Source organism: Aquarana catesbeiana, linkage group LG01, assembly GCF_042186555.1.
Source record: "Aquarana catesbeiana isolate 2022-GZ linkage group LG01, ASM4218655v1, whole genome shotgun sequence".
NCBI classification, from domain to species: domain Eukaryota; kingdom Metazoa; phylum Chordata; class Amphibia; order Anura; family Ranidae; genus Aquarana; species Aquarana catesbeiana.
In genome coordinates, this window is record NC_133324.1 from 603,387,832 (window position 1) to 603,410,231 (window position 22,400).

The 22,400-nt window shown below is 44.2% G+C and overlaps 1 protein-coding gene across 1 annotated transcript; it reads right to left on the reverse strand.

Moving 5' to 3' along the window:
- Positions 1-11,145: 11,145 nt before the first annotated feature.
- On the reverse strand, positions 11,146-21,947 carry MED11 (mediator complex subunit 11). Its single transcript, XM_073598958.1, has 4 exons — positions 21,616-21,947; positions 15,095-15,239; positions 12,327-12,457; positions 11,146-11,995 (listed from the first exon to the last, which is right to left on the reverse strand). Exons 2-4 carry the CDS (start codon positions 15,177-15,179, stop codon positions 11,855-11,857), a joined length of 357 nt encoding a protein of 118 aa, XP_073455059.1. The 5' UTR covers positions 15,180-15,239; positions 21,616-21,947; the 3' UTR covers positions 11,146-11,854.
- Positions 21,948-22,400: the final 453 nt, after the last annotated feature.

Sequence of the window (22,400 nt, forward strand, 5' to 3'; positions counted from 1 at the left end):
TCAGCGATTTTTTAAGCTTAAAGTATAACTTAAGGCAAAACTTTTTTTTTAGTTTTGGATAGAGTGGATAGAGTGGAGAGGGATTAGAGCACTTGTCAGTTTTTATGGCTGTGTCCCCGTTACGGTGATTCACCCTATTTGTCCTGTTTGCCATTATCATTAAAAGTGAAAGTAAAATAAAGTCCCAAATATTGGGTTGTCTCCAGAAAAGTAATAGAGGGGATGTCTTCCAATTGGTCCCCAAGAAATTTCCTTAATTTGCAGCGATTTCCTGTCACTTCCTGTTTGGCTATGGGACCGGAAGTGAAGGGAAATCTCTGCAATGGGGCACAGATGGCGAAAAAAAATCTGACAGGGGTTATAACCCTCCCTAGCTCCATCAAAAATAAAAAATAAAGTTTTGCCTATAGTTCTACATTAACTCATTGTACAAAGTAAACATTCCCCAATAAACTTTTCCCCTACTATTTGTTACAATTCAATGCTGATGGCTCCTCCTTTTCTCATGGCTCTTTCTCTGAATTTATGTTCTTCACAGGAAAGAGTTCACAGTGGACAATACAGTCTTCAGTCAGTCTCATTAGCTGGGAGAAGTCAGTGGTGCCACCCTGAAACAGAAAACCTTGGGGCATCAGCCATAGCACCAGCTTAAACAGAATCATAGTCAAGGATTAAAAGATAAAGAAGTTGGATAATCGTAAGGGTTCTTTCACACTCACAGTGGAGCGTGGTGCCCTCTCACCGCTTGATTTAACCATATGATAATGAATGACACGTGGTTGTGGCGCAGTCCTATTGAACTCAGTGGGCAAGTTTAACAAACAGTCTAACTTGTCAAACTGCATTTCAAGCTAAAGGATAAATTCACCTTTCTGAACATGTTCCAATCATATTTATGTAACATGTTTAGCAACCTCACCTTCCCCATGACAGCAGGCAGGGGATCCTCTCCCTTCACCCAATGTGTTATTTTGAAAACAGTGCAGCTGTGCGGGGCTCCATGGATCTGCAAATGAGAAAACGACAAGTCCCGCCTGCCACCGTGGCAGACATAATTCTAGTTTAAATGGGCTGCAAGCACTTTAATCATCATGCTCGTAGTCCATTCACACTCCCTCCAGCTTACAAGATGACAGCCCGTACAGAGGTATAGGCTGAAAGTTAGAGAGAGATTGTGCAGGAGCCTCAAATTGTACCCATGATCTGCTGATGGTGGGTGCAATTCTTTGCAGGCTCCTGTTTGAAAAAAAAGCAGCTTTTTTACTCTGCAAAAAAAAATTAGCATTTATTATTTTTTTGGAAAAGGTGACCTTTAACTATACTGCGGCACAATGGTTCTCCTGGGCGAAACCCCGTACAGGTACGGCTTTCCCTTTAGAACCCACCAGAGGGCGCACGCATGTGCCCACTGCACAGCAGGGGACCCGATGCGCGTGGCAGGCGGGCGCGATAGCTGCCGGCCATGCGCAATCGTGTGCGCGAGAGCCAGCACGGGGATTTGTGTGTGTAAACACACAAATCCCTGTTCTGTCAGGGGAGAGGAGACATATGGTTGTTCCTAGTAAGTAGGAACAACCATATGTCTCCTCCCCCAGTTAGTCCTATCCCCGTACAGTTAGAACACACTGAGGGAACACACATTTAACCCCTTGATCGCCCCTAGTGTTAACCCCTTCTCTACCAGTGACATTTACACAGTAATTGGTGCATATTTAAAGCACTGATCGCTGTATAGATGTCAATGGTCCCAAAAATGTGTCAAAAGTATCCGATCTGTCCGTCACAATGCCGCTAAAAAATCGCAGATCACAGCCATTTCTAGTAAAGAAATAAAAATAATAAAAATTCCATAAATCTTTCCCATAGATTGTAGACGCTATAACTTTTGCGCAACCCGATCAATATATGACCACCAAAAGAAAGTTCTATTTGTGGGGAAAAAAAAAGAATGCAAATTTTGTTTGGGTACAGCATTGCATGGCCGTGCAATTGTCAGTTAAAGCAATGCAGTGCCAAATTGTAAAAAGTGCTCTGGTCAGGAGGGGGCTAAAATCTTCCAGGGCTGAAGTGGTTAAAAATGCTACGGCTGCAAAGCAAGGCATTGTTACCATGGGATGGGAACAGCCCCATCTAGCTGTTATTTTACAGTCTGGGTGGGTGGCTATACTGCCAATTTTTACTCTCCTCTAAACACCCATCTGAAAAGAGACCTAAGCAATTAAATCAGCTACTGAAAGTCCGTAAAAAAACGAGGATTTAATATCGTAGGATATATGAGACTAAAATAATTTGTAATATAAATTCAGATATTTTTATCCAACATTTATTTTTATTGTCTGTTAATCATTTTTTAATGGTCCTGTCAACAGTAAATTGCACTTTACCTTTTAGTGATTAGCCCAGTGTAAACTTCAGTTGACGTTTGGCAGTTGTCTGCCAATTCATGTATGCTGAATTTCATACAAGGTGACAACCCCACCAATAAAGTTTTCATCTGGACTAGTGGCTTCAGTTTATTTCTTGGTCTGCCCAATTATAAACACAAAGGACAAATGAATGCATTTGTGCCAAGAACTTTACTGAATCAGTTTTAAATAATATGTTACTATGCATGACTGCATTGACAATTGTTGCTGCAGAGGGCTGCAATGTACAGCAAGTGTATTTGGTGCCCCCAAGTGGTAATTTTATATTATAGCTTCTATATTAGAAAGCAATACATTTTAAGGGAGAATATGGAATATATTTAATGTAATTGAACTGATATTCCATGTTTTTGTTCCTGTATAAAAAGATAGTGATTTGCAGAGTATCCACTAGAGTGAACATGCAATCACTATTTTTTTTTTAAATAGCAACAGTGTGCAGTGGCGTCACTAGGGTTGGTGTCACCTGGTGCGGTAAAACATGGTGTCGCCCTTCCTATGTATCCTGCCCGGCGCCCTGCAGGCAGTGCACGGTCACGGGGCGCACCCCAAACTGGTCCCTGTAAATGATAGTAAAGGGTGGTATAGTGGCAGGTTAGGGTAGTATAAGGTGGTATAGTGGCAGGCTAGGGTGGTGTATGGACAGGTTAGGGTAGTATAGGGTGGTAAAGGGCAGGTTGGGGTGGTATAGGGCAGTTTGGGGTGGTATAGGGCAGGTGAGGGTGGTATAGGGCAGTTTGGGGTGATATAGGGCAGTTTGGGGTGATATAGGACAGGTTAAGTGATATAGGGCAGGCTGAGGTGGTATATGTCAGGTTGGAGTGGTATAGGGCAGGTTAGTGAGGTATAGAGTAGTTTGGGGTGGTATAGGGCAGGTTAGGGTGGTTTAGGGCAGTTTGGGGTGATATAGGGCAGGTTGGGGTGGTAAAGGGCAGGTTAGGGTGATATAGGGCAGGTTAGTGAGATATAGAGTAGTTTGGGGTGGTATAGGGCAGGTTCGGGTAGTATAGGGCAGTTTCGGGTAGTATAGGGCAGGTTAGTGAGGTATAGGGCAGTTTGGGGTGGTACAGGGCAGGTTAGGGATCTCTGCAGTGACAGTTTACAGTACCTCATAACAGCTGCAGATGAAGACACTCGAGGCTGCTGTGTCCTCCTTCTTTCTCCTCCTTCAGCCGAGGGATCAGCTAGGGTAAAGAAGTCTGTGGAAAGAGTACAGGAGGTAGCGACACCCCCAGCTCTGCCCACCAACCCCGGCTGAAGGAGATATTGAATATCCCCTAGGGTTAACTTCACTGAAGGGAGAGTGTTATAGGCAGCCTCCCTCGCACCGCTCCGCTGCAGCTCTGCAAGTACACGCAATATAATGCACTGTGTAGCGGCGGCCCCGGTGTCACCCCTCTGGCGGGTGTCACCTGCTGCGGGCCGCACCCCCCCCCCCCCCCCCCCCACAGCGATGCCACTGACAGTGTGCATGGTTGCAAAGTTGGCAGTAGAGCCTAGTTTGTGAGAAGCAATCCATAATGTTCAAAATGTATGATTACAGTGCCTTGCAAAAGTATTTACTCTCCTTGGCATTTTTCGTGTTTTGTTGCCTCACAACCTGGAATTAACATGGATTGTTTGAGGATTTGCATCATTTAATTTACAGGACATTTTTATTGTGAAGCAAACAACAAATAAGACAAAATAACAGAAAAAGTCAATGTGCATAACTATTCACCCCCCTAAAGTCAATACTTTGTAGAGCCACCTTTTGCGGCTATCACAGCTCCAAGTCGCTTTGGATAAGTCTCTATGAGCTTGCCACTGGGATTTTTGCCCATTCCTCCTTGCAAAACTGCTCCAGCTCCTGCAAGTCGGATGGTTTGCACTTGTGAACAGCAATCTTTAAGTCTGACCACAGATTTTCTATTGGATTGAGGTCTGGGCTTTGACTAGGCCATTCCAACATATTTACATGTTTCCTCTTAAACCACTCAAGTGTTGCATTAGCAGTGTGTTTGGGGTTATGTCCTGCTGGAAGGTGAACCTCCGTCCTAGCCTCAAATCACACACAGAGTGGTACAGGTTTTGCTCGAGAATATTCCTGTATTTAGCACCATCCATATTTCCCCCAACCCTGACCAGTTTCCCAGTCTCGACTGCTGAAAAACATCCCCACAGCATGATGCTGCCACCATGTTTCACTGTGGGGATGGTGTTCTTTGGGTGATGTGATGGGTTTGCGCCAGACTTAGCATTTTCTTTGATGGCCAAAAAGTTGAATTTTAGTCTCATCACACCAGAGCATCTTCCTCCATACATTTTGGGTGTCTCCCACATGCCTTTTCGCAAACTCAAAACGTGCCATTTTGTTTTTTTGCTGAAAGTAATGGCTTTCTTCTGGCCATAAAGCCCAACTCTATGGACCACACGGCTAATTGTCGTCCTATGTACAGATACTCCAGTCTCTGCTGTGGAACTCTGCAGTTCCTCCAGTTACCTTAGGTCTCTGTGCTGCATATGATTAATGACCTCCTTGCCTGGTCCGTGAGTTTTGGTGTGGTGTCTCTTGGCAGGTTTGCTATTGTGCCATGTTCTTTCCATTCGGTTATGATATATTTGATGGTGCTCCTAGGAATCATCAAAGATTTGGATATTTTTTTTATAACCTAACCCTGACTTGTATTTCTCAACAACATTGTCCCTTACTTGTTTGGAGAGTTCCTTGGTTTTCATGGCAGTGTTTGGTTAGTAGCGCCTCTTGCTTAGGTGTTGCAGCCTCTGGGGCCTTTCAGAAAGGTGTGTATATGTAATGACAGATCATGTGACACTTAGATTGCACACAGGTGGATATCTTTTCACTAATTATGTGGGTGAATACATACGCACATGCCAATTATCTGTTGTATACATAGAATTAGCACTTTTAAAGAGCCCTTTTCCTAGCTCAAAAATAATCCTTACATTGGGTACCTCTCTGAACCCTCCCACACTTTTGTAAGAAACAAATGCATAGCACCCTCTGGATGGTAAAACATATTTATGCCCACAAGGGTATTCTTGACACATGCTATAAGATATGGAATAAGTGGAATGAGAATCCTGGGCTGCCATCTCTAAATTTATTAAACACACCTGCAGAGTGAGCAAGCCTTTTAGCATTCTTCCTACTCCTGGTCCAATTGAATGAAGACAGCAACTATCCTGATCCCTTTTCTTAAGGATTTTTATATTCATAGCTGGCAACTGGGTTGTGGTGGGTGGAACCAGGCCTAGGCAGCCAACAGACATTTTTGGGCCCCTTGCACAGCTTTAGGCCTGGGTCCCCCCAAGCCTGATCAACATTCAACAGGGCTTGCCCACGGGCCATCCCACCGAATCCACACACCGGCCACCTCACCTGTATGCACTCAGCCCCCCCCCCCCCCCCCAGTCCTGTACCGTGTTTGCCTGAAAATAAGACCTACCCCGATAATAAGACCTAGTGTGATTTTCGAGGAGGGCTGCAATATAAACCCTACTCCAAAAAATAATCCCTAGTTTAGGTTGGTTGTGCAATGCTACAGTCCACTCTCCTGTACTAGTAAATGTTGGTGCGGCGCCGCTTAGCGCTCAGCTGATCTCCTCTTCTCTCAGCTGTCAGTGGAGAATCTTGGCCCCCCCAACCTGCACTGGTAAGCAGAGAAGACAGCTTGGGCGGGCAATGGAAGCACCAAGCAGGGCTCAGATGATCTCCTCTTCTCCTGGGTGTCAGTGGGAGATCTCGCCCCCCCCCCCCCCCCGCACTAATCGTAGCCGTGGAAGATGGCTCAGGCGGACCATTGAAGCTCCGAGCAGGGCTTAGCTTTCCTCTTCGCCATGGTGTCAGTGAGGGATTCGCCCCCCCTGCAGTGCGGTGGAAGACAGCTCAGGCCAGCCATGAAAGAAGGTATTTGCACAACATTGCAGAAAAGCACACCTTTTGCATTATGTGATCCTGTGATAGAGGGGATTCTGGCATTTTGCAACCACTGGGAAGACAGCACATTGCATGGCAGTGGATATGCAATTAGCGGACCTCCAGCTGTAGCAGAACTACAAGTCCCATGAGGCATTGCAAGCCTCTGACAGCCACAAGCATGACACCCAGAGGCAGAGGCATGATGGGACTTGTAGTTTTGCAACAGCTGGAGGTCTGCTAATTGCATATCCCTGCCCTAGTGTGTTTTTGGCTGACAAAATGAATATAAGACCCGGGCTTATTTTCGGGGAAACACAGTATATATGTCAGCCCCCCCACACCTGTATACAGTCAGGTCCATAAATATTGGGACATTGACACAATTCTAATCTTTTTGGCTCTGTACACCACCACAATGGAATTGAAATGAAACGAACAAGATGTGCTTTAACTGCAGACTTTCAGCTTTAATTTGAGGGTATTTACATCCAAATCAGGTGAATGGTGTAGGAATTACAACAGTTTGTATATGTGCCTCCCACTTTTTAAGGGACCAAAAGTAATGGGACAATTGGCTGCTCAGCTGTTCCATGGCCAGGTGTGTGTTATTCCCTCATTATCCCATTTACAAGGAGCAGATAAAAGGTCCAGAGTTCATTTCAAGTGTGCTATTTGCATTTGGAATCTGTTGCTATCAACTCTCAATATGAGATCCAAAGAGCTGTCACTATCAGTGAAGCAAGCCATCATTAGGCTGAAAAAAACAAAACAAACCCATCAGAGAGATAGCAAAAACATTAGGTGTGGCCAAATCAACTGTTTGGAACATCCTTAAAAAGAAAGAACGCACCGGTGAGCTCAGCAACTCCAAAAGCCCCATAAGACCACGGAAAACAACTGTGGTGGATGACCGAAGAATTCTTTCCCTGGTGAAGAAAACACCCTTCACAACAGTTGGCCAGATCAAGAACACTCTCCAGGAGGTAGGTGTATGTGTGTCAAAGTCAACAATCAAGAGAAGACTTCACCAGAGTGAATACAGAGGGTTCACCACAAGATGTAAACCAGGAAAAACAGGAAGGCCAGATTAGAGTTTGCCAAACAACATCTAAAAAACAGGTCAGATGAGACCAAGATTAACTTGTACCAGAGTGATGAGAAGAGTAGGGAGAAGGAAAGGAACTGCTCATGATCCAAAGCATACCACCTCATCAGTGAAGCATGGTGGTGGTAGTGTCATGGCGTGGGCATGTATGGCTGCCAATGGAACTGGTTCTCTTGCATTTATTGATGATGTGACTGCTGACAAAAGCAGCAGGATGAATTCTGAAGTGTTTTGGGCAATATTATCCGCTCATATTCAGCAAAATGCTTCAGAACTCATTGGACGGCGCTTCACAGTGCAGATGGACAATGAGCCGAAGCATACTGCGAAAGCAACCAAAGAGTTTAAGGGAAAGAAGTGGAATGTTATGAAATGGCCAAGTCAATCATCTGACCTGAATCCGATTGAGCATGCATTTGCTGAAGACAGAACTAAAGGGAAAATGCCCCAAGAACAAGCAGGAACTGAAGACAGTTGCAGTAGAGGCCTGGCGGAGCAGGGATGAAACCCAGCGTCTGGTGATGTCTATGGGTTCCAGACTTCAGGCTGTAATTGACTGCAAAGTAATTGCAACCAAGTATTAAAAAGTGAAAGTTTGATGGATGATTGTTGATCTGTCCCATTACTTTTGGTCCCTTAAAAAGTGGGAGGCACATATACAAACTGTTGTAATTCCTACACTGTTCATCTGATTTTAGATGTAAATACCCTTAAATTAAAGCTGAAAGTCTGCAGTTAAAGCACATCTTGTTCGTTTCATTTCAAATCCATTGTGGTGGTGTACAGAGCCAAAACGATTAGAACTGTATTGATGTCCCAATATTTATGGACCTGACTGTATATGCCAGCCCCCCGCCTGTGTATATATTTCAGCCCCCCCCAACACACACCTGTATGTGTCGCCCCCCCACCTGTATATATGCCAGCCCCCTCACACCTGTATATATGTCAGCCCCATCCCCCCCACACACCTGTATATATGCCAGCCCCGCCCCCCCCCACACACCTGTATATATGCCAGCCCCGCCCCCCAACCCCCCCCCCCAACACCTGCATATATGACAGCCCCCCGCCACACTTGTGTGTATATGTCAGCCCCCATACCTAGTCCCAGCTCATTTTCATTGCTGACATGTTGCTGACACAGAGGAGCACAGTTCAGGCAGCTTGCACATGCACATATTTGCCAGAGGTGGCAGTAAAGAGCTCAATGTCTGAGCTCAATGACACAGAGAGCAGCGGAAGCTGCGAGATAGTTTCTATAGTGCACAACATGGCTCCCCTTCACCCGTCCTGCTTTCTTCTGCCCTGGGAGGGCCCCTTACAGTTGTATCAGCTGTACCCCCCTGATAGCGGCCCTGGGTGGAACTGAGCTATCCCTATTTCTAATGCATTTTGGGTCAGGGGGTTACTGAAACACTGCCATCTTGCAGCCAATTTGATCTGTGCTATACAGATTTATCAATGCACATGTGACTGTAAAATCCACTGTATTATTTCTGTATTTTCTTTTATAAAGATGTAGACTGTGGAAAATTTAAATAAAAGTGTCTTTAAAAATAACTTGGACGTAGATACGCTTTACATATACCACTGAAAGTTTTTTTTGTTTTTTAAACCTGTAAGCGCAAAAAAAAAAAAAGAAACCTGCTGCTCCTGTTCTCAAGAAGTCTAATCAATACTTCCAATTACCGTATTTATCGGCGGATAACACGCACCCCAAGTTTAGGAGGGAATTTTAACCACTTCAATACCAGGCACTTCAACACCTTCCCGCCCAGACCAATTTTCAGCTTTCAGCGCTGTCGCAATTTGAATGACAATTGCGCAGTCATACAACACTGTACCCAAACAATTTTTTTATCATTTTGTTCCCACAAATAGAGCTTTCTTTTGGTGGTAATTGATCACCTCTGCGGTTTTTATTTTTTGTGCAACAAATAAAAAAAGACCGAAAATTATGAAAAAAAACATGTTTTTCTTTGTTTCTGTTAAAAATTTTTGTAAATAAGTACGTTTTCTTCTTCAATGATGGGCACTGATATGGCTGCACTGATGGGCACCAATGAGGTGGCACTGATAGGCAACATTGATGGGCACTGATAGGTGGCACTGGTATGCGGCATTGATGGGCACTCATAGAAAGCACTGATGGGCACTCGTAGGTGGCATTGATGGGTACTGACAGGTGGAACCAATGGACACTGATGGGTGGCACTGATGCCCCTAAGGGTGGCATTGCTGGGCATCACCGCAATATACTGGTGCCAATCAGTGCCCATTTGTGGGCACTGATTGGCACAGATTGGGCACATGTGGATGGCCATGGGGTACATACCTGGCCATCCACATGTTGCCCCTCTCCCTGGTGGTCCTAGTGGTGATCCCTGGTGGTCCAGTGTGGTGATCTGAGGGGGGCTGCGCTGATAAACAATCAGCGCAGAACCCCGTTAGGAGAGCCGCCGATCGGCTCTCCTCTACTCGCGTCTGTCAGAAGCGAGTGAGGAAAAGCCGATCAACGGCTCTTCCTATTGACATAGTGATCAGCCGTGATTGGACACAGCTGATCATGTGGTAAAGAGCCTCCGCCGAAGGCTCTTTACCAAGATCGGTGGATCGGTGTGTCCCCCCCCCCGTGGCATGTTATCCTGCTGGACGTCATATGACGCCCATTCAGGATAACTGAACCACCGCCCGGCCGTCATCGGCTATGGGCCGGGCGGGAAGTGGTTAGGAAAATAAACTTACATTTAAATGCCCATCAATGCAGCCTTATCAGTGTCCATCTGCAGCCTTGCACAGCGTCCATCTGCATGCTTGTCCAGTGTAATTTGCAGCCTTGTCAGTGTCCATCTGCATGCTTGTCCAGTGTTATTTGCAGCCTTCTCAGTGTCCATCTGCAGCTTTGCACAGCGTCCATCTGCATGCTTGTCCAGGGTCATTTGCAGCCTTGTCAGGCAGTGTCCAGGCTGCAGTTAAACTGCAGTGACATGTCAGTGTCACCGCAGTTTGAAAATGGCGCCGCCGAGATACACAGAGCCGGTCCTGTGCATCTCGGCTCATCTCGTAGTCCCGCCCAATGATGGCCATAACACAGGTCCAATGGCGGGACTAGGCGTGACTGAGCAGAGCCGAGCGCCACCCATATACATACAAAGCCTAGTATACTCAGCTAGGCTTGGATAGCTCCGCTCACAGTCATGCCCAGTCCCTGTGTTATGTCCATCATAGGGCGGGACTGGGCGTGACTGTGAGCGGAACTAGCCGAGTACACTCGGCTATGTATAGCTATCGGCGGCGCTCGCTCCTCCACTCACAATCAGCGGGGGATCGGCGTATAACACGCACCCACGATTTTAAGGGGAAAAAAGTGCGTGTTATACGCCGATAAATACGGTATTAGCCAGTACAAAACAATTACTCTCTATGGTGGAGAGTCGGGAGAGTAGGAGGGATTCAATCGTTTAGCAAAACTGGGCAAGGCTGACACAATTTCTTGTGATTTTAGTCTAGAAAATGTGTGTTGCAAGCCTACAATGGGAAGTTGGGAGGCAAGGGCATTTGGGGCAGATCAACAGGTATATCTCTATACTGGCAGGGTCTTTAAATTGATAAAGCATAGGGAAAAATACATGTATTGCTGGGATGCATGGCATTTTTTTTTTTAAGTTTTCAAATCAAATAAACTCATATACCAAAAACATTTAATACAGACTTAGTACTTATATTTATTGGTATTTCACATAATGTAACTATCAAAAAATGTAAACCTAAAATAAGTTTCCGTCTTAGTGCTTGTTCACACCATCACATCACAAACTCTTCACACATTTCTATGTTGCAGTGCTGTTTATTTTGAATAGCTCCCAAATGCACTTGAGCACGTGTTGAACTGCGTGGTGCGATATTCCACATTGTGTGCTACAGGTTGCAGAGCCTACTTTTGTAGTGCATTGGCAGTCTAATGAAATTTGAATGGGATGCATTAACGCACAATATATTATGCATACATTAAATGCACTGCAGCAGACTGGCTTGGAGTTCACAGATCAGCAACTAAATTAATGCAAGTGAAAGATTGGAAAAACTATTTGGTAAATATTCACTACTAATCAATTTTCAGTAAATTAATACATACCCTTGTAGGTTTAAAGAAGAGAAAAAAGAAAAATGTTTACTTCTTCAATGATACACTTGTAAGAGGAATAAACAAACAAACAAACAAAAAAACACCCCAGTGTACAGAAGTCTATTCTTGAGGAGAGTAAAGATTTGCAGATATTCTCCTCTGAAGGCAAACGTCTGACATTTCCCAGGTATAGAAAAAGAGAACCCGGATCTCTGATCAAGAATACATTAGGAATAAAGTCCATGTATTAAAAATAAATTTCAACAGTCAGGTCAAGGTTGTTCCAGCATCTGTTCACATGTTCGGCACAGTTCTGCTAGCTTTACCCGAGCATAATCTATTCTGTTAAGAGCCATTGTGCCATCTTTGCGTGCACTGTAACTGGAGCCTTCGTGTGGCTGCCCTGTGGCTACCTGAGCAAGAAAAAAAAAAAAAAAAAAAATTTGAAGTTGTAACAATTACTGGTCAATATACAGTATGTCATGTAATATGAATGCAATACATTCCTGCTATACCATGAACTACACTGCTTTCAGACATACTTTATACAGCATTTAAATAATCATGCAAAACATGTTTGTGCTGCCCAAACCCATCCACCAGATTAAAGTATTTTGTATCCAATTTTCATTATGCATTTGGTGGCTGCAACAGAACACAGTTCTGCTTCAGCCCACTGATATGTTAGTCTATAGGCAGCTACTGCTTTCTCTTGTTTCTTGCTCTTTCCCCTAAACGTTGTACCTGTGTAAGATAACGGATCTGTCCTGAAAGCTCAGATTCCACCTTCTGCATGGAAGCCGTGAACTGAGTGGCCTGTCTGTCTAGAAGACGCTCATTTGGCTTTTCTTTGGAAAGTTCCAAAATTACATTTCCTGCAAGTAAAAAAATAAATAAAATATTTAATGCAGCTGTTCATTCTTTTAAAAATAATTCAACCTAATTGACACAAAGTCAGCATGAATCTGTCTGGTCTGTGGATATGAGCCACATGTCATGCCTTCCACAGAAGTAATCCGACTGGCAGGAACTAGCGTAACATCATCTTTAATATTTTACCAAAAACAATACAGATTTTAACATGTTTGGGAGAAATGTCAGAATTAGCATGGTTTTGTGATTAAAAAAAAAAAACATACGCTGGTGAAAGAGCCCAGTCACCTGAGCTGACAAAAGCTGGCTGTCCTCCAGCGACAGTTCTGTTGTGTTAAGCAAAGAGAACTCTGTAGGAAACTGCAGGTTGCATGAAGCAGCCTGCAGTATCCAGATAAGGTATAAATGGAGTAGAACAGAGAGCATAAAGGATACCTGCCCTCCAGTATAAAAAGGACCCCTTAGGGCTTCTTTACACTTGTAGCATTGGGCTGCATTGTCCAACGCAATCCCAACACAAGGACAAGGGAAACTGCGCAATAATGTGAGCTTATACTATAGAAAAAAGGGCTACTTCCGATGTCCTTGTGTAGGGACAAAAGCAAACACTTTTGTTCATTTCAAGCATGCCTGGCATTCCCATACATCCCTCTCATATAGACACAAACAGCAATAAAATCTTGACAGAGGTTTTTCCACAGCAAGACCCCCCCCCCCCCCTTCTTTTCAGCAGACACCAGCTCAATACATTATTGTAGACTTTTACTAAACAAAATAAGGCTGAGTTGGTGTGTTCTGAAAAAATAAATAAATAAATAAAAACACACACACACACACACACACACACACACACACAATGCTGCAATGCTGGATCCTCTCTCAGATTTTATTGCTGTCTGTGGCTCCATAAGGGGGACAAAAGTTTGTGGGCACAAGCCCTAAAATATTGGGCTCAATTCACAAGTGTAATGCCACAGGAGTATTTGTGTTAAAATGACTTGTGCGGTATTTAACTCGGGTACATGCAATTCACAAAAAAATAAATAAATAAAAATACAAATAAAAGTTAAATACCATGTGAGGTTTTTTTTTTTTTTTTTGCAGTATTTAACATGTGTTTTTGCACGTTATTTTGTAGTAGACCAGCTGCAGCAAGAACCAAAGTATTCAGCACGTGTAATATCACTTGTTCACTATATGTTTAATTACGGTAAGTGCCAACACCTTTATTCATGGTTATTTTAAGTTCAGGAGTGACTTTTTTTTCCACTTTTTAAAGGGGCAGCTACACCATTTTATTTCACATTTAGGGTGCCATCACCTGCTATGTTGTTAGCAGTGACGTTCCCACACACCAAGAACCATACCAGGTCCTATGCCCTCAGCATAGAGGGGGTGTTTTGCTGGGGGTGATGGGGACTCTTCTTTACAAGTCCAACATATACAAAAGAGATTTCCAAGCTCAAACTTGCCAACCAGCCAGCAACCAACTGAATTGACCTAACAATATGCGTTAAGAACAGGGGTTTAATCTCCACACATTTGCAAATACATGCGTAAGCTACAGGCCCCACCAAGGCACCCTGTTTTCTGTAGTCCTAACTCTAACTATTGAGGGTCTCCACAATGTAAGTACATGCATTTATAATGGATAGATAGGTGAGCCTGGAAGGAGCTCACCCCTCCTTAAGGCTCCATTCACACTAGCGCGTTTTTTGATGCATTTTGCATGTTGCAGAAATGCACGGGAATTTTTTAACATGGGTTCCTATGGAACATGTTTACATCAATGCCTTTTTGTTTCTCTGCATTTTTGGAAAGGGTCGGGGACTTTTTTTCATGCAAAAAGCAGCGTTTTGCATGTAATGGATTTCAATGGACAAGCATCAAAAACGCAAGTGCACCGTTTTTGCAGCGTTTTTGCCGTTTTTTTTTTTTTTTAGACTGTAAAAAAAAAAACTGTAAAAAAAAAAAAAAAAAAAAAAAAAAAAAAAAACGCAAAACGCAAATCGCGGCAAAAACGCGGCAAAAACGCTGCTCAAAAAAAAACCTCCAAAAACGCTCAAAAGCAACATGCATAGGTGTGAATCGAGCCTAAGGCCTGATTCCCACCTATGCATTTTTAGCGCTTTTTGCATTTTGCAGATTTGCACTACAGAACGTGTTCCATAGGAAACCATGTTAAATGGACTGTAGAGCAAATCTGCAAAATGCAAAAAGCACTAAAAATGCATAGATGGGAATCAGGCCTAAAGGTACAGGGACTCACTGAACAGCCAGCACATAGCACTATGGCAGCAAAGGTGTCCGTGGAAATAAATCTCTTTTGTATTTGTTTGACTTGCGTCGCCCTTCCAGGGCTCCTTGCTACAAAGGCCAGTTATAGGTGGGGGCATTGGCCACTTGTCTGTATCTATTCTTTACAACCCTGGCCTGGTGGTCATTGGGGTGCCATATCAGAATCTGGAAGCCCCCCTCTAACAAGGGGGCCCCTAGATCCTGTGCCCCCCCCCCCCCCCTCCATGTGAATGAGTATGGGATACACAAGTCTTAAGGTTATAGTCAAGTTAATTTTGTCTGGCAATATTCCTCTGGTCACAAATAACCCTATTGATAACTGGACACCGTTAAACAGTTACCTGCGTTAAGCAAGATAGCAGCAATCTCCTTCTCAATTTCCTCCAAGACACGGAGCCTCTCATTAGCCAAGCTATAGGTGGCCATGAATACAAAAAACCTTCAGCTGGGCCTCTCAATGCACAGGGAGAAATAACTGAACTGATCCTGTATTGAACAGAAAAATTGACAGCTTATTTCTTTATTTTCACCATTTAAATTCTGTTGGACAGTAAATTATGTCATAGTTAGACATTCCTATTGTATATAAAAGGGAGTAACTAATTATTACAAAAACAAAAAAAAATAAATAAAAAGAATGCAATAACTACCATGGCTGGGTGAACATTTTCCATAGCTGCAAATAACGACTTCATTCAAACAGCAGTCCCTGGTTTGTAATATTCAAAAAAAAAATCTCTTTGCCTGCATATTAAAAGGACAACAATCACAAACATATGTATGTATATTTGTTAACCATACATTAACATATGTCATTTTGAATTCCTTCTGACCTACTGAAGGATAGAGTAGGGGAGGATTAGAACCCTGTCAGGTATTTAGTGTTGTCAGTTTCTTTGCAAGACAGATCCACCATCTGTCTGCTCTGGTAACTACTTTCTCCAAGACAGAAAGTGATGGAAAATCCCAAATTGTACAGCTCTCCACTGAACAATTATTGTTTTAGCAATTTCTACTGCTGACCATGAATGCTGCTTGCTGAAGTATAAAGTTTTCCTATCCTCAGGATTTAGCAGGTCTCCCTGGCTCTAGCCCAAGTTAATGGTTTCGCCTTGCATGGTCCTATGGAGCCACACTTGTGTGTATTGCTCCCATTCAGGACTAGAGCCGAGTGTTACTACATTGTATGCATTCCCACAAAACACAGGGACAGCGAGCTACTCCCCTACTCCTGCCTCCTCCAAGCCAATGTTCAGGGTAAGCTGCACTGGGGGATTTGGTGTCGGCTGCATCAGAAAGTAATACTTGTGTGTGCACACATATGCAGCAAATAATGTGCTGGGGAAGCGTTCATTGGTGCATTTGAAAAAAAAAAAAACAAAAAAAAAACCTGTGGCGTTTATTACTGTATTAACCCTACCAAAACATAAAGTGGAACTAAAATCACCTTTCCTCACTAGCACCATCTTTACCCAGGCTTCTTCCAGGTTTGAGATCTCTGGTCATCTTCATTGGTCAGGTGGAAATGATGCAACACCTGGGCATGCACACAGGCGTTCATTCATTCCTACACCAAAAATGTACACTGAGTGGGCATTCTAAAGAAGAGACTGCGTTATTTTAACGGACAAGTGCGCGGTCATGCAATGCTGTACCTAAATAAAATGTATGTCATTTTTTTCCCCACAAAGAGAGCTTCTTTTTGGTGCCATTTGAACACCACTGCCTTTTTATTTTTTGTGCTATAAACAAAAAAACACCGACAATTTTGAAAAAGGAGAAAAAAAATTCTGTACTTTCTACTATAAAACACATCCATTAAAAAAAAAAAATGTAATCTAATTTCTTCATAAATTTAGGCCAATATTACAATATTTTGGTAAAAAAAAAGTCTCAATAAGCACATATTGATTGGTTTACGCGAATGTTAAAGCACAGCCGTCATTAAATGGCGGCCTGAACATGGACCGAGCGATGCTCCTGTCCGGACCGTCAGGCTGCCAGTGTACAGTGCCACATCCCCACTCTGCAGTCATTGGTTGCTGGGACCACGACCATCCCTGCAACCAATGACGTCGCATTTGCTCGCTGCCCCCTCCCGTTTACTCTCTCTCGCGGCCGGGCCACGAGGTGAGATGTCACGTGCGCATCCCTACCCCCTGCTGCTTGTCATCTCGCAGCTCCCAATTGGCGGGCCGTGAGGTACAATGTTGTATGCACGCCCTGCCCCCATCACCAGGACTCCTGGCGAAGCTCTCACCCCCCGCTGGCTCGCGCTCACTGCCTGCCTCAAGGTATGTGGGGTGTTTACAGAGGCACACTGATGGGCACATTTAATGTTAAGGGGCACACTAATGGGCACAACAAAAAGTGCCCAGAGTGCCCCTTAACATAAAATGTGCCCATCAGCATGCTCCTTATTTAATATTAAAGTTCACTCTGATGGGCACATTTTACGTTAAGGGGGCATGCTGATGTGCACATTTTAGGTTAAGGGGGCACTCTGATGGGGACACCTGATGTAAGGGGGCAAACTGATGGGGACACCTGATGTAAGGGGGCAAACTGATGGGGACACCTGATGTAAGGGGGCAAACTGATGGGGACACCTGATGTAAGGGGGCAAACCGACCATGGCAACTGATTTATGGGATTAGTCTGATGGGGGCACCCAATGTAATGAATTACTGTGGTGGGGCACCTGATGCAAGGAGGAACACTACTGGGGACATTTACACTTACAGAATATTACCAGAGTGTGTGGAGGAAACAGTAAGAAAAGCATGTCTTGCGAGAAAAAAAAAAAAAAAAGGAAAGTAGACGCGTACAATCTTTCATGTCACAGACTTGTGATTTGGACCTCGACCGGAAAGTTTTTTTAGTGACCAGACCTCCTTGAATTTTAATTCACTACTCCTGTTATAGCGCCTACAAACTATGGGATATACACTGGAATTTTTTTTTTCTTTAATACTAGTAATGGCGGCGACCAGCGACTAGCAGGATTGCGATATTGCAGCGAACAATTAAACACTGATACTTTGCAAGAACCAGTGACACTGATGCGATGATCAGAGCTAAAATTATGCACAGTCACTGTAATAATGACACTGGCAAAGAAGGGGTTAAATATCAAGGGCAATCAAAAGGTTGACTGTGTGCCTAGCCAGTGTTTGTGTTTACCATGTGTGCCATTTTTACTTGGGGAAGAGATGGCTTTTAGTCCCTGCTTTGCAGAAATGTAGAATCCATCCCTTCCCTCATGTCAGAGGGGAACTCTGCCTTGTTTACATAGGCAGAGCTCCGTTCTGGGTGTCTGCCTGACGATCTGCGGGTGCCGGCAGACATTGAGTACCCGGCACCCGCAGATCGGCTTCTGCTGTGAATAAAGACAGCAGAAGTGATGCACCCCCTGCAGGCAAAGGTGCAGGATCACGTATATATACACGTGATCTGGCGCACAGCTGCTGCCCTGTAAAACTGCTTTAGGGTGATCAGCAAATGGTTACCCTATAAAGTGAGCCCTTCAAGGAGAATTCCATCTTTTGCAAAAAAATAAGAGTGCATTAAAGCCTGCAAAGCATTGCACTGATCTTGGTTGCATCCCAGGTGCTCCTGTAGACTCTCCCCTAATTCAGATCAGTCCCAAGGCATGGACCTTTAGCTACAGAGCTGGAGGAAGTATCAATGGACTACGAGTGCGGTGACGACATCCATTGAGAACTACAATCCCTCTGCCATGGTGGCAGATGGGAGCTGTAGTTTTTCCTCCACAAGTTCCTGTGTGTGCATGCTGCCATGGGGTTGATTCACTAAAACTGAAGAATGCAAAATCTGGTGCAGCTGTGCATGGTAGCCAATCAGCTTCTAAATTCAGCTTGTTCAATTGAAATGGTTGTAAACCTCAGTCATGAAATCTGAACAAAGCAAATATATCTGTAGTGTTTGTCTCTTTCCAAAGCTCTAAGGCCTGGTTCACACCTATGCATTTTTAATGCTTTTTGTATATTTGCACTGCAGTCCACTTGATATGGTTTCCTATGGAACAGTTGTCAGTGTGAGGAAAAAACAAAAAAAAAAAAAAAAAACACAATTACTGATCTTTTGTTTACATCACGTGATCAGCTGTCATTAGCTAACAGCTGATCACGTGGTAAGGGGCCGGGATCGAATGATGGCTACAACACAGACCTACATTGCCAGGAGGGTGTCAATAGTGCAAAGGGGAGGACATCTATTGACGCCCTTCTGGCAATGTAGGTCTGCGTTTTAGCCATCATTCGGCTATAGTGCAGGCAGGAAGGGGTTAACAAAGTCAGGGGAAGGGGCACCTGGGGGGAGAAAATATGATGAGCTTGTTTTTGGATAGATTGCGCTTGAGGAAGTGGTGTGACATCGAGGCTGATATGTCCGTTAGTAAATTAGTGATACGTGAGGAGACTGATGTTGTGGGGTGAGGGGTAGAGAGATAGATTTGGGTGTCTTCAGCCTAGAGATGATATTGTAAGCCGTGAGAGGCAATCAACTGACCCAGGGAGGTGGTGTAGATTGAGAATAGGAGAGGTTAGAGAAAAGAAAATTGGGTGACCCCAATGGAGAAAGGAAGGAGGAGGAGAGGAAGTAGAATTGTGAGTGACACTGAAGGTGCGGTGGGATAGGAAGGATGAGAGCATGACAATAAAAGAAAGAAAGACTAAAAAAGGAAAAAACGAATACACCCATCACATCTAAGAATTAGTAAGCTGCAATATAATAAAGAATTGCTTGTGGGTTTAATACCGCTTTAACCACTTGCCGACCATCCGCTGCAGTTGTACTGCGGCAGAATGGCACGGCTGGGCGAAACAATTTTATGCCCCGAAACCTTGCACCTCTCTTTGTGAGGTAACTTCTTTTCATTAAAACCTTTTTGGACAACTTTTTGCTGATCCATGGTGTGCTGGCGAAGATGTACGTTTTCTTCATGCTTCCAGGACCCAACTGGTATTCGCTGCAGCACCCACCATTTTATGTGCCATTTTACCAGGAACGTGTGCGATAGGAATATTGGATAGACGATTTTATGCAACGTCACTTCGCTCTGTGGCCACTAGGGGGCGTGTGTGCACCGCCGGAGGAGCGCACGCCCTGCTTGCTCACGGAGCCGATGCGAGTGCCCGGCAGTTGCAATCACCGCCGGGCTCCCGCGATCGCTCGGGGCACACGGAGAACCGGGATCTGTGTGTGTAGACACACAGTTTCTGGTTCTCTGAGGGGAGAAGAGACAGATTGGCAGTTCATATAGAGTATGAACAGCGATCTGTCATCTCCCCTGCATAGTCCCCTCCCCCCTTCACTTAGAACACACAATAGGACACACTTAACCCCTTCACTGCCCCCTAGTGGTTAACCCCTTCACTGCCAGTGACATTTTTACAGTAATCAATGCAATTTTTTTAGCAGGGATCGCTGTAAAAATGCCAATGGTCCCAAAAATGTGTCAAAATTGTCCGACGTGTCCGCCATAATGTCGAAGTCCCTGGAAAAAAAAAAATTATATATACAGATATATGTTTGCAGATTGCCGCCATTACTAGTAAAAAAAAAAAAAAAAAATAATAAAAATGCCATAAAACTATGCCCTATTTTGTAGATGCTATAACTTTTGCGCAAACCAAAATATGTAGAAGAATACAAATCGGCCTAAACTGAGGAAAAAACATTTTTTTAATACAATTTTGGGGGATATTTATTATAGCAGGAAGTAAAAAATAATGTGTTTGTTTCAAAATTGTCGCTTTTTTTTTTTTTTATAGCCCAGAAAATAAGAATCGCAGAGGTGATCAAATACCACCAAAAGAAAGCTCTAATTGTGGGGGGAAAAAAAAAGGACGTCAATTTTGTTTGGGTGCAACATCGCACGACCGCGCAATTGTCAGTTAAAGCGACGCAGTGCCGAATCGTAAAAAGTGCTCTGGTCAGGAAGGGGGTAAATTCTTCCAGGGCTGAAGCGGTTAAGCATTGAAAATGAAAGCTAGAAGCTGATTGGTGGCATGCACAGCTGCTCAAGTCTTAGTGAAATTCATAACAGCAGCACTTCACCCCTCTCTGTTACCCTCCCCCTGCCACAAATCTGGTATGTGCACGGAGCTCCAACAGGTATCTGGGAGCTGACAAAGCCAAGTGGCACATCAGTGCACGTGTCGGGAGTTCTGGCGCATGTATACACAGACGCCGCTAATTTCTGGTATATGGGAGACAGCAGAGCCCCACCACGTCTGTGCGCATGCGCTGCCACATTCTTCCAGGTCTCAGATAAGTGGCAGAGCGCAGTGCCATATCTGGGTATATTTCCAATCTTGTGGTGCACACACAACCTCAGTAAATCGGTCTCCTGGGAATGTGTGATGACGCAATCCCAGCAGGTAGAAGGGCTATATAGACTATAGTCACCTAGATGGGAACACAGAAAGTGCTGCTGCACTATACTTTAATGTGTCTGTAGTTCTGTAATAAAGAAAAGGGGAAAGGAATCAACTTGGAAGAGGCTCATGTCCTGGATAAAGGTCCACTTTACAACAAATACATGAACTTGCATGTACAAAGGAAAGCAGAGAGGCAGGAGAGAGCAGAAAAAAAACAATTTAGGAACGCAAAGTGCTTATTCCATTAGCCCATGGGTGCTCCCTGCTCAACTTATGGCCTTCCAGCTGTTGCAGAACTACAAGTCCCATGAGGCATTGCAAGGCTGATAGTTACAAGCATGACTCCCAAAGGCATAGGCATGATGGGAATTGTAGTTCGGCAACAGCTGAAGGCCCACAGGTTGAGCAGCTATGCATTAGCCCAACACAGCCCACATCTGCAATAATACACAGCGTACCTTCTCAATAGCTGCCTCTAACACTACACCGGTGTAGCCAGCACTTCCGACTGACACTTCCGTTTCCTCTCATTCATGGAGTCAATAACGTTGTCTTTTTTTTTTTTTTTGCCTCTCCTGACACTACCCACCCACGTGCTGGCTGTGCAACTCTAGGACGAGGTCAAATTTTGTCCGAAGAGGTTAATGTAAGAGCAGGCGGTGTTCATCAGAATCCACGGCCTATTTATGGGTGTAGCAACATGGCGGCTGCTGGTCACGTGACATGGAAGGGCGCTGGAAAGAGCAAATCCGACGTCTGCTGACAAGGAGAGACCAGCTGCAGCTCGGCAACTACGGCAAGCTGGTGGAATCATGTAATAGAGTGCGGGGGTGGGGTGTTTGATTGTCTTTTATAGAACCTCTCTAATATGTAACAATGACCTTATAGAAGGGCTAATGCAATTGCATACAAGTTTTTTTTGAAGAGGTGCACATAAAAGCAATATAAACTTTTTTGTAGGCTAAGTTCACACTAGCAGAAAATTTTAACGCTGACAGTAACGCGAACCGCCATGCCTATAGCGGTAACGTGCGTTTTTAGAATCGTTGGGCTCAGTTCACACTAGCGCAGGCCGTGCATCCAGTGCTTGCTTCAGCACAGCAGCCCATTCAGTTGGATGGACTGCTGTGTGAAACGCACAAAAAAGGTGCAAGCACTTTTTTAAAAATGCAGCAGCGGTAGGGTTTCCAGGGGTGTAATTCATATGTGTTTGGGTTTAAAGGGATGAGGTGGCAACCTTACT

Bases quoted from the DNA above. Each gene is read 5' to 3' on its own strand.
- MED11 (XM_073598958.1), bottom strand. From the start codon at position 15,179: ATGGCCACCTATAGCTTGGCTAATGAGAGGCTCCGTGTCTTGGAGGAA. The intron at 12,458-15,094 runs GTAACTGTTTAA...TTTTACTTGCAG, and splicing joins TGCTATCTTGCTTAACGCAG to GAAATGTAATTTTGGAACTT. The intron at 11,996-12,326 runs GTACAACGTTTA...TTTCTTGCTCAG, and splicing joins AGATCCGTTATCTTACACAG to GTAGCCACAGGGCAGCCACA.